This window comes from Palaemon carinicauda, chromosome 1, assembly GCF_036898095.1.
Source record: "Palaemon carinicauda isolate YSFRI2023 chromosome 1, ASM3689809v2, whole genome shotgun sequence".
Taxonomy (NCBI): Eukaryota; Metazoa; Arthropoda; class Malacostraca; order Decapoda; family Palaemonidae; genus Palaemon; species Palaemon carinicauda.
Window position 1 is genome coordinate 49,564,001 of NC_090725.1, and position 17,041 is coordinate 49,581,041.

The 17,041-nt window shown below is 48.9% G+C and overlaps 1 protein-coding gene across 1 annotated transcript in view; it reads right to left on the reverse strand.

Moving 5' to 3' along the window:
* The window catches only part of LOC137648150 (ubiquitin-associated domain-containing protein 2-like), an 82,329-nt gene that overhangs the window by 47,439 nt on the left and 17,849 nt on the right, over window positions 1-17,041 (reverse strand). Inside the window, exon 2 of the mRNA XM_068381082.1 lies at window positions 16,572-16,702. Within this exon, the coding sequence (XP_068237183.1) occupies window positions 16,572-16,702 (131 nt within the window). The remainder of the gene's footprint in view (window positions 1-16,571; window positions 16,703-17,041) is intronic.

Sequence of the window (17,041 nt, forward strand, 5' to 3'; positions counted from 1 at the left end):
TCCCGCAACAACATTCTCCTGGGGATTGATTGATTGATTGATTGAAAGTTTTCTGGCATCCTGACATCTAAGGTCATTGACGCCGATACCATTTACTGTATATGAAAATTAAAAGAGAATTCGATTAAAACCATAAAAATTAAGAAGTCATTAAAATAGTTAAATAGTTTTCAGAAGACCTGCTTCTGAAATAAATCTAAAAATTCCGCTCGCATAGTAAGACACATCATGTCCAAGAATCTTGGCAAGGATAAACCTGCCATCCTCATCTCGAGCCTCAAACAGATATCTATTTCTTAAGTTAGTAAAATTAGGGCATTCGGTCAACAAATGCCTCACTGTTAAAGGTACTAAGCAGTCCTCGCAATACGGTTGGTGTTGGCCCTTCAGCAGAAACTCGTGTGTCAACCGTGTGTGACCAATACGGAGACGACAAAGAGTCGTCTCCCATTTTCGGGGAATCATGTTATACCTCCAAGGTGATATGATATTAGTTACTTCCCTCATTTTATTGCCGTCTTGACTGTCCCAGTGCTGTTGCCATTTATCACAAACCAATTTCTTGATGTAAGGTAGGAGATCGTTACATGGAATGGGATACCTCCTTGGTAGCAACTCGGATGCCGCATTCTTCGCCAGTAAATCTGCCTTCTCATTCCCAGACACACCTACATGTGCTGGAACCCAACAGAATCGAACAGTTATACCTTTCCATCCAATAATAAAAAGCCATTCTAAAATCTTTAAAACTAGAGGGTTACTAGAATTAAAAACTTCTAAAGCTTGAAGAACACTCCTTGCATCACTAAAAATTGTAAAATTACCCTCCTTTTCCAAAGCTATTTTCTCAATAGCGGTTAATATGCCATACAGTTCGGCAGTAAATATGGAAGCTGTTAGAGGAAGTGCACCTCTACAATTAAAATCATTACTATGTACTCCAAATCCAACGCCAGCATCAGATTTGGAGCCATCAGTATATATAAAAGTCGATCCCCTATGTTCTTCGACATGTTCCATAAAAAGAGACCTGGATTCTAAGTCAGTCATATTCTTCTTAACTCCAATAAAGTATTTACAAAAAGATATGTCAGGTAATTTCCATGGAGGCGTTGATGATACCTTGAATGGAAGTACCTTATTTCTAATTATATCCAGACTATTTAAAAAACGTTTCACCCGAAAGCCATAAGGTTGAGGAGATTTTGGGTGCAACTCAAAGTATGATGCGTGTCTTGCAAGGCTTGCAGTCTGAAAGGCTAGAGAGCTAGGGAGTCTTTGCAATCTAAACCAATACCGAAGAATGGAAGACATTCGGTAAAGGTCTAGAGGTAACTCTCCAGCATCAACAAGGAGACTTGGGATAGGCGAGGTTTTAAAAGCTCCAGTAGATAATCTAATACCTGCATGATGTATCGAGTCTAATATTTTTAACCGGCTTGGGGTGGCTGAAGAATATACCTCACAACCATAACTAATTTTGGAAAAAATCAAGGCCTTGTATAATTTTAAAATAGTATTGCGGTCTGCCCCCCATGATGTATGGGACAATACTTTTAAGATATTCAGAGCTTCAACACATTTAGCTTTTAGCGCTTTTAGGTGAGAAACCCATGTAAGTCTACAGTCAAATATCAAACCTAAAAATTTGGTTTCCGATACACATGGTATCCGTTCACCTTTAATGTATATATCCGGGTCTGGATGTACTCCCCGGATACGACAAAAATGGACAATGGTAGTTTTACTTGTCGAGAACTTAAATCCATTCATGTCAGCCCACTGGATAATTTTATCAATAGAGAGTTGGATTTTTCTCTCAACCATTGCCATTCTAGTGCCAGCAAATGATATTGAGAGATCATCCACAAATAGTGTTGAGAGAACATCCTGGGGAATGGCTGAGGATATCCCATTAATTGCTAGTGCAAAAAGGGTTACACTCAGCACACTACCCTGAGGAACTCCTTCTTCCTGGCACTTACTCTCTGATAGAGTTTCCCCCACTCTCACTTGAAAAACTCTACGTGAAAGAAATGCCTGAATAAATAGTGGCAGCTCTCCTCTCAATCCCAATTCATGAATGGTTTTAAGAATACCATATCTCCATGTGGTATCATATGCCTTTTCAAGGTCAAAAAATACTGTAACATGGTGCTGTTTGGAAGCAAAGGCTTCACAAATAGATGACTCAAGTCGTATCAACACATCAGTCGTTGAGTGCATTTTTCGGAATCCACATTGAATCGGTGATAAAATACCTTTCTTTTCAAGGTACCATATCAGCCTTGCATTGACCATCTTCTCCATGATTTTACATAAACAAGATGTCAATGCAATAGGACGATAGTTTGCTGCTAAAAACTTGTCTTTACCGGGTTTTAAAAAGGCTAAAATAATGGCTAGTTCCCAAACACTTGGGTAGCTATGATCATGCCATATTCTATTAATAATGCTTAAAATAAATAGCTTTGTATTAAAATGTACATGTTTAATCATTGCATATGGAATTCCATCGGGTCCAGGGGCTGTATCGTTGCAATGAGCAAGTGCGGAATCAAATTCTCTTTCAGTGAAAGGAGAATTATACGACTCTTCCCTTCTTGTTGCAAAATTTAAAATTTTCTTTTCTTCAGTGCTCCTATACTGGTGACCAGGGGCTCCTTCACACTTGCTGGATACATTTGAAAAATGATTAGCCAGGGCATTGCTAACTTCATTTGCTTCAGTTACATACTGGCCATTCACCTTCAACACTGGTGGTGGGTTGGGGGTGAATTTGCCAGCTATCTTTTTTACTTTCCTCCACACAGAAGATGGTGGTGTTCTACTGTTAATAGAGGAAACAAAAGACATCCATGACTGGCGCCTTGCTTCTTTCATGGCACGACGGAACTGTGCTCTACATTTCTTGTACATTATTAAATTCTCATCACTTCTGCGTCTACGCAATCGTGTTAGAGATCTTCTTGTGGCTCTGTGGAGTGCAGTTAGTTCTGAAGACCACCACGAGACTGGTCGTCGTTTGAATAACCCTGTTGTTTTGGGAATTGAATTGACTCCTGCTGTATGAAGAGTTCCATTCAGTAGGTCCATGGCATCATCAACACTTTCAAACTGTTCTGCTCTCCCTTCGATTTCACTTAGCTCACAAAATTTAACCCAGTCTGCCTTGTCTAGATTCCAACGTGGCGATCTTTGCAAAGGCGGACCCTTGTTGGTGTTTATAATGATTGGTGCATGATCACTAGTATGCCAATCATCTAATGTCCTCCAATCAAAATCAAGAAGGCAGTTAGAGCTTGCAATTGAAAGGTCAATGCATGACAAAGTACCTGTCTGAACATGAAAGTGTGTGGGCTCTCCTGTATTAAGGAGCCCCACATCCTCATTCTCCACAATTGATGAGATAATATTGCCCCTTGTGTTGGCCAAAACATCACCCCATAAAGGATGTCTACCATTCATATCTCCCAGTAAGAGAAAAGGTTGAGGGAGTTGTTGAATGACCTCTGCTAAATCATCATATAAAATATTATCATTTGGAGGTAAGTACAGAGAGCATATTGTATATTTTCTCCCTATATCAATTTGTACAACAACTGCCTGCAGGGTTGTACGTATAGACATGGGTATTTGGGGAACATCTCGACGAATGTACATGAGACTTCCGCCATGGCTCCCTGCTTGTTGATTATAAAGTGTTCTATAGCTAACATACTCTCGAGGACTAGGAGTGTTAGAATCAAGCATACTTTCCTGTAGACATACAATTATGGGGGAATGCTCATGAATTAGGAGCTTAAGTTCTTCATATTTCGCCCTCAAACCCTGACAGTTCCATTGCAAAATGGAGGAGAAAACTATGGATTATTTCTGGAAGACATCTTGGATGAGGTCTTCCCATTAGCAGTTTTTAATGTAACATTATTACCAGTAGGTTTCTTCAGAGGTGGTCTTGTTATGTTGGGTTTAACGTTGGTGTTTTTCTTTGTATTCTTTTTATCTATTTGTTGAGGTGGATGGTGGACCTCAACTTGAATTTCTGATTTATTCAGTCCATCTTCTGGTTCATTAGAAACATCAACAGACAAAACATCAAATTTATTTGATGTCATAACCTTAACGTTTCTAATGGAGGGTGGAGAGAGAGATGGAGGTCTCTCTCTTTTGCGATTAATAGATGGTGGGATTCGAGGTTTTTGCACCTTTCCCACAACAGGTGCATCAGGTAAGTTAGTCTTAAGTGGAACCTCCATCAGATCAGGCAAGGACATGGCCTGAGAGAGGTTTGTATTACTTTTTGTAATGGCGGCTGAAGGCTGTACAGCAATGGGCAATGACCTAGTGTTAATACACCGTGGTAAAGCCTCAGGAGGTGATAAGGTTACCTCGTTATTTGACATTTTGTCAGATAGTATACTTTTTTTTGAGCTATTGGCAGTGCTAGGTTGGTTTGATTTTAATGCCTTAGCATATGTATTTGATTTATTTAATAGTCTTTTGGCATGGGTCACACTTATGTGTTCTAAGTTTGATTTGTTGAGGGCAGCTTCCTCCAACTTATATAGCTCGCAAATCTTGTCTGTGGATTTGTGATTCGAGCTGCAATTTAAACACCTGGCTCCAAGTGCACACTCTCCATGGTAAGATTTGGAGCAAATACCACACATCTTCTCATTTTTGCAAACTTTGGACGGGTGCCCAAATTTAAAACAATTAAAGCATTGCAATGGCTTCTGCTTGAAGGGTCTTACTTTAATCCTTTCGTTCTCGATAATAATATGAAAAGGTACATCAGCATCCTGGAACGTAAGGATTATCATTGATGTACCTGGGACTTTATGAACTTTCCAAACATTTAATGGACACATGGCCAGTATCTCCTCCTCTGTAAAATCATATAGGTCTCTGTTAAAAACTACGCCCCTTCCGTAGCTAAAATTTAGGTGGGGTTTGACATCTAACTTAATGTCATCATTATTTATTTTCATATTGGACAATATTACCGACTGTGTACTGGATTTGGCATGGATAAGGAAACTATTTTTTCCGAAACGGGATATATCGCCTGGTGCAATAGTTCCTACTTTTTTCTGAATCAATTTGCATATTTTAAAATAATTCCCTGTAACCCCCTTTGATTCAGCTATAAGCCACATCGGTGGTTTTGGATTTCTCTGGGAGGGCATGACTAAATCTGTGCTTTTTTCCAACCAATCGGCAGGCCTGTACACATCTAAATCTTTTGGTACCTTATCGCAGAGAGCAGCCGCGACATTCAAGTTATTAATTTTAATATTATTCAAATTACTTATTGCACTAAATGCTTCGTCATAACTACTATAAGATATCCATGAATCCCAAGTTTCAGCTTCAAGTTTCATCCTTATTTCTTTTATGCATCCATAGCATTCAAATGCTTTACATAGATCATCATAATTTGTTTCTATTGAAATTTGTGTAACATGGAGGATTCGAAGTTTCCTCGTGTTACCCAAATTACTCGATTTAGAAATATCAGTAGAATGGTCCTTTCCTGTTCCGAGGTCATCAACAGAGCTATCCCTTATCACATTAGCAGAGGTCGTCAACAGTGCCGGGGGAGAGTCAGCGTATCCAGGGGATGGGGGTTCGTTCCTTAAAGAATCCATAATAGTAAAGAGAGGGAAAAGAGTTAGTTTGATGTACCTGCTCGAGAATGTTAGGCCATCACGCGTCGGAAAGGAAATTTGCACTCTCTACTATCGGCACAATGAGAGTATACTTCCCAGATGGTCCACTCCATACCCTACCCGAAGGATAGCATCAAAACAGATATAGAGGCACAGGTGTAAGCTGAACCCGCCTGTTAGGACTGAGACCAAGAAATTATGGAATCATCCTCCCCATATCTATAATGACGGGCTTCCGGCCAAAAGCCGAGAGTCCTACCCCAAGCATTGGATCCCCCTGGATTCCGAAGACCCAACACTTGAGAATAGTTCCGCCAAAAAGGTCCAAACCATCTTCGGGATGGCTGAAATCATCCAATACTCTCATATATAGCTTTGAATGCAAACACCTCCCAACCGCGATACCTCCTCCCACTCATCAAAGCAGGCAGCAATAAAGGATGTATGAACATCCCCGCCGGGGCTACAATGGATGTGAAAACATCCAAGCCATAGGAGAAAAGAGAAAAAAAAATAAATAAATAAATATATATGTACATAATATATACACACATATAATGAGGGAAATTTTTCTCATAGAGTTTGGAAAGCAAGACTAAAGAAAGTTTGTGAAATTAGGATAAGGTTGAAGTAGTATTGAGAAAAAGAAAAAGGTAAAAGAGAGAAATTTAGATTCGAACTGGGGGAGCAATTTCCCCAAGTTCGAGAGCCCTCTTGCCCGTCACCAAGTTTCAGCACGGGAATTAAATGCCGTGCTGAAACTTAATGACTTCATCAAGGCATTCTCTCATTAAGAGGGTCTCCTGGGGAAGAGGCACCAACTTTTTCCCTTTCACAGACTTACCTCATCCCCTACTCTGGGTAAGGGAAGAAGAAGGAACTCTACTCGATCCCTCACCCGCAGAAGTCGCAGGAGAGGACAAACTGGTTTTCCTGGGAGACCTCTTCGTAGCCTTCTTCTTCTTGGTCCCAAACCTGACCCATTGGACCTCACTCCAGTCAGCACATTCCGGACACGTGTCCGAAGGAGAACACACTCTACCCCTACACGAGGAACACAACGTATGAGGATCAACATCGGGCTTTGACAAAAAAGCCCCACACGATTTCCCGGCTCCAGGCCCAGGACAACGGCGAGCATGCTCCATTGCATACAATCACAAAGACCGCTAGACACAAGCACAAAAACGGAAAAAGATCACTAAACACCAACGAAAGCACAAAGGAATGAAAGTGAAAGTACACTGCTAAAGCACTAAGCGCGCGGGTAAGGCACTAAAGACCATGTGGTAACCACGTGGCCTCGAGACACAAAGGGTCGCACTGAGAACAGAGGAGCGTCGTGTGATACCGCGACTCGACCAGAAAACTTACTGAAGGGCTACGACCTGGGAAACATGTGGCCTACCTTGGTTTGCCCTCAGGGCACGTTTTTCCTCGCTAGGCCTACCACTATAGAAAATGGGAGTAGGGTAAACTACACTAAACTCTGGTTGATTGAGAGGAGGTTCCAGGTAACTCCTAAGAAAGTGTTTCGAGGTACAGTAAGTCTCTGTGTTGGAACAAAGGTGCATTACCTCTAAGGCTACCATCACTCTTACCTGACTGTCCTCCAGAGGAGAAAAAGCAAGCAGTCAGAGTGGAGGGATTGAGCCGACAGAGAAGGAAGTCGGGGTTTCTTCACCTTCGAGGAAGGCCACGAAGGAGAAGAATCCCTTCTGGACTTCCTCTTCTGTCGCCTACCAATCTCCCCCACTGCGAGGATGGTTACTCCCGACACTTACTACGAGGAGAGTCCTACGAGCAAAGAGACTCTGCAAGCAGGACGAAGGGAATGGGGAACTGCCTCAATACCCGAAAGAAGGTGCCACAAGCCCGCAAGACAGGAACCGCAAAACCCAAGAACTCCAAAATGAGAAAAATCATAAAGCCGTCTTGTTAAAAGGGGAGAGAGAACAGAACGTCCTCACTCCCACGAGCCAAAAATGACAAATTTGAAGATAATTTGTATTTTTCCTAACCATACAAACCTTAGCTATTTACAAAGGGTTTACTTTTAGCGCAGCTGAAATGACGAGGCAATAGTTTTTAACGAGGGTTAATTACCCCCGCGCTAGTTAGCGGGGGGTGGGGAAGGGTAGCTTGCTACCCCTCCCCCCTCCACACACCGGTGACTTGCTTCACTTCACTTAGAGGTAGGACTTGACTTGGGGGTCAGGGATGGCGGGCACATATGTGTAAATAGCTAAGGTTTGTATGGTTAGGAAAAATACAAATTATCTTCGAATTTGTCATTTGTTCCGTAACCGAAATACAAACCACGCTATTTACAAAGGGTGACTTACCCCTTAGGAAGGGTGGAAAGTCCCCAGCCTTACTGACTTCGGCTTGCCCGGGGGCTCGATCCCTTAGTGAGCAGCACTAGAGAGAGGGAGCCCCTGTACCTCACAGGTTCCTAGCATCGCTAGGAACGAGTGGCCTACATAAGTAGTGTGAGGAGGAGAGTGTGACTCGTCCTATGAAGTTGACCTTGAGACCTTCAGATAGGAATTCTAGGATAGGACGTTCCCCATACCACCTCGTCAGGGTATGGGAGACGCAACAGTATTAAGCTTAATACTAGGAGCACAAAGAAGCATGGGTTACCTGCAGAGGTCGAGGTCAGCTATGCGAGGACCAGGATGCTGCTTCCCCAAGAGAGGGGAGAATGAAGAAAGAAGTAAGGGTCAGACATACTCTTTCATTCACACAGACTAAGACCGGGTAACAACGCCCTCAACCTACTGCTACTTGTCCAAAAAGGAGCCTGAGGTTAGACCAGCTGTTGTGCAGCCACCACAGGGCCGATAGAGAACGTATCGAGGCTCCTGTGGGTCACGTCTTGCAGGTAGTGGGCTGTGAAGGTCGTTTGACGCTTCCAGACCCCCGCTTGAAGTACCTGCGTCACAGAGAAGTTTCTCTTGAAGGCCAGGGATGTAGCAATACCCCTGACATCGTGGGCCCGAGGGCGACGTGACGGAGGAGGGTCAGGATTCAGGGCATGGTGGATAACCCTTCGAATCCAAGCAGAGATGGTGTTCCTTGTGACCCTCCTCTTTGTCCTGCCTGTGCTCACAAACAAAGCTCGCACATGAGGACGGACTGCAGCCGTTCTCTTCAAGTAGTACCTCAGACACCTCACTGGGCATAGTAGCAGCTGGTCTGGGTCGTTTGTTACAGAACGGAGACTCGCGATCCTGAAAGAGTCGAACCGAGGATCCGGCACTCCAGGATTCTGAGTCTTGGCCACAAACTCAGGGACGAACCTGAACGTTACCTCCCCCCATCCCCTTGAATGGGCGATGTCGTACGAGAGACCATGAAGTTCACTAACTCGCTTGGCCGAGGCCAAGGCGAGTAGGAAAGCCGTCTTCCAAGACAGGTGGCGATCGGAGGCCTGGCGTAATGGCTCGAAGGGAGGTCTCTTGAGAGACCTGAGAACTCGAACCACGTTCCAAGGAGGGGGTCTCACTTCCGACTGGGGGCAGGTAAGCTCATAGCTACGTATGAGTAAAGAGAGTTCTAGCGATGCAGAAATATCCACGCCCTTCAATCTGAAGGCCAAGCTTAAGGCTGAGCGATAGCCTTTCACTGCCGAGACAGAAAGGCGCATTTCTTCTCGCAGATACACAAGGAAGTCCGCTATTGCTGGAATAGTGGCATCGAGTGGAGAGATACCCCTTCCACGACACCAACCACAAAAGACTCTCCACTTCGCTTGGTAGACTCCCTCAGAGGACCTTCGCAGGTGCCGAGACATTCTCTCCGCAACCTGTTGCGAAAAGCCTCTCTCCGCGAGGAGACGCTGGATAGTCTCCAGGCGTGAAGCCGAAGCGAGGCTACGGCCCTGTGAGGGACACCGGAGTGGGGTTGTCTGAGAAGCTCGTGTCGTGGAGGAAGCTCCCTTGGGAGTTCCGTCAGGAGTTGCAGAAGGTCCGGAAACCATTCCGCGTGATGCCATAGCGGAGCTACTAGAGTCATGGAACAGTTGACCGATAGTCTGGTCCTGTTGAGCACCCTTCTCATCAGACAGAATGGTGGGAAGGCGTACACGTCGATGTTGTCCCACCGTTGCTGGAAAGCATCTTGCCAGAGTGCCTTGGGGTCCGGGACTGGTGAGCAGTACAGGGGCAGCTTGAAGTTCAAGGCTGTCGCGAACAAGTCCACCGTCGGGGAACCCCACAAAGTCAGGACTTTGTTGGCTATCTGAGGATCCAAAGACCACTCGGTACTCACTATCTGCGAAGCCCTGCTCAGACTGTCGGCGAGCACATTCCTCTTGCCAGGAATGAAGCGAGCTGATAGTGTTATCGAGTGGGTTTCGGTCCACCTCAGAGTCTCTACTGCAAGATGGGATAGCTGTTGCGAAAAAGTGCCTCCCTGCTTGTTGATATAAGCCACTACCGTGGTGTTGTCGCTCATCACCACCACGGAGTGACCCGCCAGGAACCGTTGGAACTGTTGAAGGGCCAGAAAGACGGCCTTCAATTCTAGCAGGTTGATGTGTAGGCACTTTTCTGATTCTGACCAAAGGCCTGAGGCCCTCTGGTTCAGAACGTGCGCCCCCCACCCTTCTTTTGACGCGTCCGAAAACAGAGTCAATTCCGGGGGAAGGACGAGAAGACTCACTCCCTTTCGCAGGTTCTCGTCGGCCAGCCACCACCGCAAGTCCGTCTGTTCCAGAGACCCCATTGGGATCAGAGTGTCCGGGGAATCGGATCCTTGATTCCACCGGGACTTGAGCCGCCATTGAAGGGATCTCATCCTGAGGCGGCTGTTTGGAACCAGACGGGCCAGGGAGGATAGGTGGCCCAAGAGACGCAACCACGATTGGGCGGGGAGTTCTTTTCGCCTGAGGAAAGGTTCCGCCACCCTCCTCAGCCTTGCTATCCGGTCGTCTGATGGAAAGGCTTTGTGGAGATTGGTGTCTATTAGCATGCCTAGATAAACCAGTCGTTGGGACGGCTGCAGAGAGGACTTCTCGAGGTTTACCACGATCCCCAGATCCTGGCAAAGATCTAGAAGCCTGTCTCGGTGTCGAAGAAGGGTCGACTCCGAGTCTGCTAGGATCAGCCAATCGTCTAGGTAACGAAGGAGACGAATGCCGTTCCTGTGCGCCCAAGTCGAAATCAGGGTGAACACTCTGGTGAACACCTGAGGAGCTGTGGAGAGACCGAAACACAGCACCTTGAACTGGTAGATCTTGTTGTCTAGGCAGAATCTCAGGTACTTCCTGGAAGACGGATGGATTGGGATCTGGAAGTACGCATCCTTTAGATCCAGTGTACACATGAAGTCTTGTGGTCTCACCGCAAGTCTGACCGTGTCTGCTGTCTCCATGCTGAACCGGGTTTGTTTGACAAACCTGTTCAGAGCCGAGAGATCGATGACGGGTCTCCAGCCTCCAGTAGCCTTCTTTACAAGAAAGAGTCGACTGAAGAAGCCTGGAGAGCCGTCCACGACCTCCTGGAGAGCACCCTTCTCGAACATGGTCTTGACTTCGGCCTGAAGGGCCAGCCCCTTTGCCGATCCCATGGCATAGGAGCTCAACGATACTAGATTCGCTGTCAGGGGAGGTTGAGATGACGTGAACGGGACGCGATAACCTTGGCCGATCATTGAGATCGTCCAAGCATCGGCCCCGAGATGTTGCCACCTGCGGACGCAACGCTGAAGGCATCCCCCCACAGGTGGACACGCAGGGGGACTGCCACCCCTAGGGCTTGCGGCCGCGGCCGCCACCCCTAGAAGTCTTGCCTCCCCTGGAGGACTTACCACCCCTCTTGACCTTGGCTGGAAAGGGCTGGGGCTTAGACACCACTTTCTTAGCTGCCGGTGCCTGTTTTGGAGCCTTACGAGGCTGTTGCTGCTGTTGTGGCGGGGCTGGAGGCTTATAGGGCCGAGTTGTAAGGGCCCTGTGGAGGAGGGAGTCCGTGCTGGATTTCCTCCACCTCTCAGCCGTTCGCTCCAAGTCTTGAGGCTCAAACAGGCTCTCCCCCAGGAGGGAGGCATGTCGGAGCCTACACACATCTACGGCGGGGACCTTCGGATGGAATCTCTCGGACACAGCATCGCGACGCTTCAACACCGAGTTGGCCCACAGGGTGGTAACCTGGTGCGCCAAGAACTCGATGGAGCGGGTGCCCGAGAGCAAGAAGGTCTCTAGGGCCTTCCTATTGGTCTCCTTGGACAAGTCCTCAGATCACAATAGGATGCCCAGAGATCCTAACCAGAAGTCCAGCCACGAAGTGGCCTGCATGGCACACTTAGCGACCTTCTCGTGGTTAAGGATCTCTGCCGCCGAGAACGACACCTGCCGGGCAGAGAGTTTCTCCAAGGGAACTCCCTTCGCCAGCTCCTCCACAGAGTGATGGAGAGGAAGAGCGAGGTTGTGCTCACCCAGGATCTCGAAATACCTCCTCTGCTGAAGGCGAGGAGGAGGGATGAGTTTGTTCCCGGCAGTGGAACGACTGGAGGAGGCAAGAAGTGCGAGCTGAGCATTGGCCCTAGCTCTGGCACTCTTCAGCCCCCGAGACCAGGGCAGAGCTGCACTGGTCTTAGGGGCCTTCCGAACGTCGAACACTTCATCCAGAATCGTGTCTTTGCCTTCACGGGGGGGGATGACTGGATCCGTAAGACTGTTAAGTTGCCTTATCAGGCTTAGGACCTGCCAGAAGGCATGTTCGGACTCCTGCTGTTCTCCTCCCTGCGGGCTGGCAGCTAAGTCTCCTGCCCCAGGAATCTCTTCCTGGGGTGATACGTGGACATTCCCCTGGGTAGTCGTGGGTTCCTGTCGAATCCTTGCAGAGGATTTAGGGATGGTCTTGGAATCCTTGGGCTCCCTCCTAGGAGGGATACAGGATCCCAACAACGAGGTTCGAGGGGCCCCTTCCTCACGAGACGATTCTCCTGCCTGAAGCGAAGTCTCCCCCCCTGGTGCCGAGGGGAAGACTACCGGTCCACTGGACTCACCTGAGGACGGAAAGGCCTCGTCCACGGGAGAAGGAGAGAGTACTCGTGCAGGAGAGGGGACCCTCGAGACCGACCTCTTGGGAACCAACTTCGCCCTGGGGGAAGTCACCACGAAGTCCACTCCTCTCTTTCTCTTCAGCGTAGGAGAGACAGCCGCTGGTTTGTTACCCTGGCCGGCGATTGCTGGTTTCATAACCCTCACTAACGCCCGTGCCAGCGGACCAAACCAAGTCTGCTGCTCAAAGGACACAGAGTCCGAAATCCTCGCTAAGGTGAAAGGGATCGGGCGATCCTTTGGAGTGGACACGACGGTACCTGCCTGAAAAGAAGGTGGGGAAGAATGCTGTAATGACCTGTCCTCGTCCTGCAATACCAACCTGTGCTTGGATGGAGGTGATCCCGAGTGCCGTCTAGGAGCACGCGTCCCTGCTGCTACCACCGGCTGTGGAATTCGCCGCGAACTATGGTCGCGCGAGGGTGAACGGTCGCGCGAGGGTGAACGGTCGCGCAAAGGCGAATGGTTGCGCGGGTGATCGCGCGGGCGCACAGGCGAGCGGTCGCGCGGGCGCACAGGCGAGCGGTCGCGCGGGCGCGCAGGCGAGCGGTCGCGCGGGCGCGCAGGCGAGCGGTCGCAAGGGCGCGCAGGCGAGCGATCGCGCGGGCGCGCAGGCGAGTGGGCGTGAGGGTGGGCAGGTAAATGAACACGTGTCCGAGGGATCGTGCTGCCGCGTAGGTGAAGAAGATCGCTGGCGATAATGACCACGTGATGGTAAGCGATGGCGAGCAGCATGTGTAGGTGAATGATCGCGCGCAAGAGGGCGGTCGTTCAGGGTTGCGCGATGAGGAGCAGCATGCGTAAGCGGGCGATCGTTCAGGGTTGTGCGATGGCGAGCAGCATGCGCAGGTGAATGATCGCGTGAAAGGGTGCGATGGTGATCAGCATCCGCAGGAAGGCGATCGTTCAGGGCTGTGCGATGAGGAGCAGCATGCGTAAGCGGGCGATCGTGCAGGGTTGTGCGATGGCGAGCAGCATGCGCAGGTGAATGATCGCGTGAAAGGGTGCGATGGTGATCAGCATCCGCAGGAAGGCGATCGTTCAGTGTTGTGCGATGAGGAGCAGCATGCGTAAGCGGGCGATCGTGCAGGGTTGTGCGATGGCGAGCAGCATGCGCAGGTGAATGATCGCGTGAAAGGGTGCGATGGTGATCAGCATCCGCAGGAAGGCGATCGTTCAGGGTTGTGCGATGAGGAGCAGCATGCGTAAGCGGGCGATCGTTCAGGGTTGTGCGATGGCGAGCAGCATGCGCAGGTGAATGATCGCGTGAAAGGGTGCGATGGTGATCAGCATCCGCAGGAAGGCGATCGTTCAGGGTTGTGCGATGAGGAGCAGCATGCGTAAGCGGGCGATCGTTCAGGGTTGTGCGATGGCGAGCAGCATGCGCAGGTGAATGATCGCGTGAAAGGGTGCGATGGTGATCAGCATCCGCAGGAAGGCGATCGTTCAGGGTTGTGCGATGAGGAGCAGCATGCGTAAGCGGGCGATCGTGTAGGGTTGTGCGATGGCGAGCAGCATGCGCAGGTGAATGATCGCGAGAAAGGGTGCGATGGTGATCAGCATCCGCAGGAGGGCGATCGTTCAGGGTATTGCGATGAGGAGCAGCATGCGTAAGCGGGCGATCATGCAGGTTCGTGCGATGGCGGGCAGCATGTGAAGGTGATCGCTGGCGAACTGGTGATCGCTGGCGAGCTGGTGATCGCTGGCGAGCAGAAGGTCGACGCGTGTCCTGTGAGAGGATAGGTTCACGAGCAGGAACGGGAAGATCGCTGGCGCGTTGGCGAACATGTGTTCCTGACACACGCGCAGCACGATGTTGCGTAGCCACAGGACCAGGTGGATGGTGAGCAGGGAGTTCAGCAGGAACTAAAGGGTGGTCAGAGACCGCAGGGCGATGGTCCTCAAATGAGCGCTGACGAGCAGGAGAGCGCTGGCGAGGGGGGCGAACCTCAGGAGAGAGCCGACGAGCAGGTGAGCGTCGGCGAGCAGGAGGGTCTTGGCGAGCAGGAGATCGTCGACGAGCAGGAGATCGCTGGCGAGCAGGAGATCGCTGGCGAGCAGGAGATCGCTGGCGAGCAGGAGAGCGCTTGTGCGCTGGCCCTGCTCGCGTAAGGGAAGAATCCCTTAGCCCCGAAGGGACCGTTGCCCGTCGGGTGACGAGTTCTCCAGAAGGCGAAGATCCGGCAGGAGATGGTGAGCGGTCTGCAGAGAGGTTCAAGGAGGGCGGAGCAGACGGTTGAGGCTGACGAGGAGAGTCCCCCCCGGAGGACGAAGACCCAAAAAGGCGCCTCTTAGTCCCCCTGTAAGGGGAAGGGAGGCCCTTGTGGCGTAGAGGGCGGTGAGCCTTACGGCGGAGGCGGCATCGGGGGAGATCGTCGGGACCATCGGTCCTCCGAAGGGGAGTCTCCTTCAAAACACTTCCCTCAGAAGGAAGCTGGGCAGCAGTCGAGACCGAAGGACTCACTTCCCCCTTCGAAGGATGCACGGAAGGAGGAGGAGAGCCTAGAGCACCATCACCAGCAACAGCACCTGCGTCGGGAGGCCCAGCCACGTCGGAGGCCTCTGTCACCACGACGTCGACAATAGACAGAGGGTCTACCTCCGCTACCACCGGCGACTGTTTAACAGCGGCCCCCAACGAGACAAGGTCAATAAGAGCGACCCTGGAGGGCAAGCCCTTAAGCCCCAGGGACGACCAAATCTGTAACAGATCATCACTGGATAAAGCATTATTATCAATAACCTCCCCCGGAGGAGGAGGGGGAACCGCCTCGCTATGGGAGGCGACGCCCTCTCCCCCCACCGAAGGTAGGGAAACAGAACAAGGGCCTGCGCTCCCACTCGGACGACTCTCCTTAGGAGGCGGACGAGGGGGAGCTTCGGAGGAGGTTTGGGCGGCGGAAGAAGAGTCCCGAGAACCTTCCTCCTTCAAGGCTAACCCCGGAGGAGAACGGTCTCTCTTGGACTTCTTCTTACGCCGACGGCCAAACCTCTCCCACTGGGAGGCAGACCACTCCCTGCACTCACGGCACATGTTATCCTGGTCGCACCGTCGGCCCCGACATTGAGGGCAGAGGGTGTGAGGATCCGTTATCACGTCCGACATGAAAGTCCCACAAGGACGGCCGGCAACTCCAGGGCATGTCCGCATATTAAATAAAAGAAAACAACTGAAGGTCAACTTCCAACCAATCACACAAGCTGAAAAGAAAAAGAAGAAAATTAAAGGCTGTCACGAAGGCGATGAACAGACACGTCTGATCACCGCCGAGCCAAAAGTGAAGTGAAGCAAGTCACTGGTGTGTGGAGGGGGGAGGGGTAGCAAGCTACCCTTCCCCACCCCCCGCTAACTAGCGCGGGGGTAATTAACCCTCGTTAAAAACTATTGGCTCGTCATTTCAGCTGCGCTAAAAGTAAACCCTTTGTAAATAGCGTGGTTTGTATTTCGGTTACGGAACAAATAAAAGTAACAATAGAACACAGGTGTGTGTGTGTGCGAGCGAGATAGCCGGTACTACTCCCTACTCCACCCCCTCGCTAATTAGCGGTGGTTAGTTATACCTTGCTAAAAGTCTTATGGCTAGTCTTCCAGCTTTGCCAAAAGTATATTCCTTATAAAGAGCTAAATAGTTTGTATTTAATGACAGAACAAATATCAATATTTATTCAATAAACTTAGTACAGTAGTATAGCCTAACTGTACCTAAATGAAATAAGATTTTACTTTAAACACCCCTATTCATTAAATCAGCAAATTTTAACAATAGAAGAGAAAATATTAAGGCCCCCTTGAATTGAAAAATTAAACAAATGTTCTGAGAATAACTTACCTCTCCTTTTAAGAAGACATCTGGTAGCTTGCAGATTAAATATTTCCTCAAGTGAGCAAACAAGGGAACGTTTAACGCTGTACACGTCATGAACATACAGCCCATTAATCCCTTACTTACTGGAGCATTATCTGGAACATGATTTTATGTTACAAATATCATATTATGGTCCCTTCAAACAATTTCTACATATTCATCATAGCTACAAATCACCAGTTTCATTAAGAGAATCTATGATTTAAACCCAAAATAAGCATAAAAACACTAGAATAATAACAATTAGATTTATAACTTTAGAACAATATTTTCAATTAATTTGTAGTTAATGAGTCTTTCAATAAAAGTATGATTTCAGCGAAGCCGGAATGACTGTTTAAACTTTCAACGAGGTAGTTATTGTTACTGGCAGGTGAAGGGTAGGCCACTCACCAGGTAAATCTATCCTCCGCTCTTCCACCACCAGAATAAGC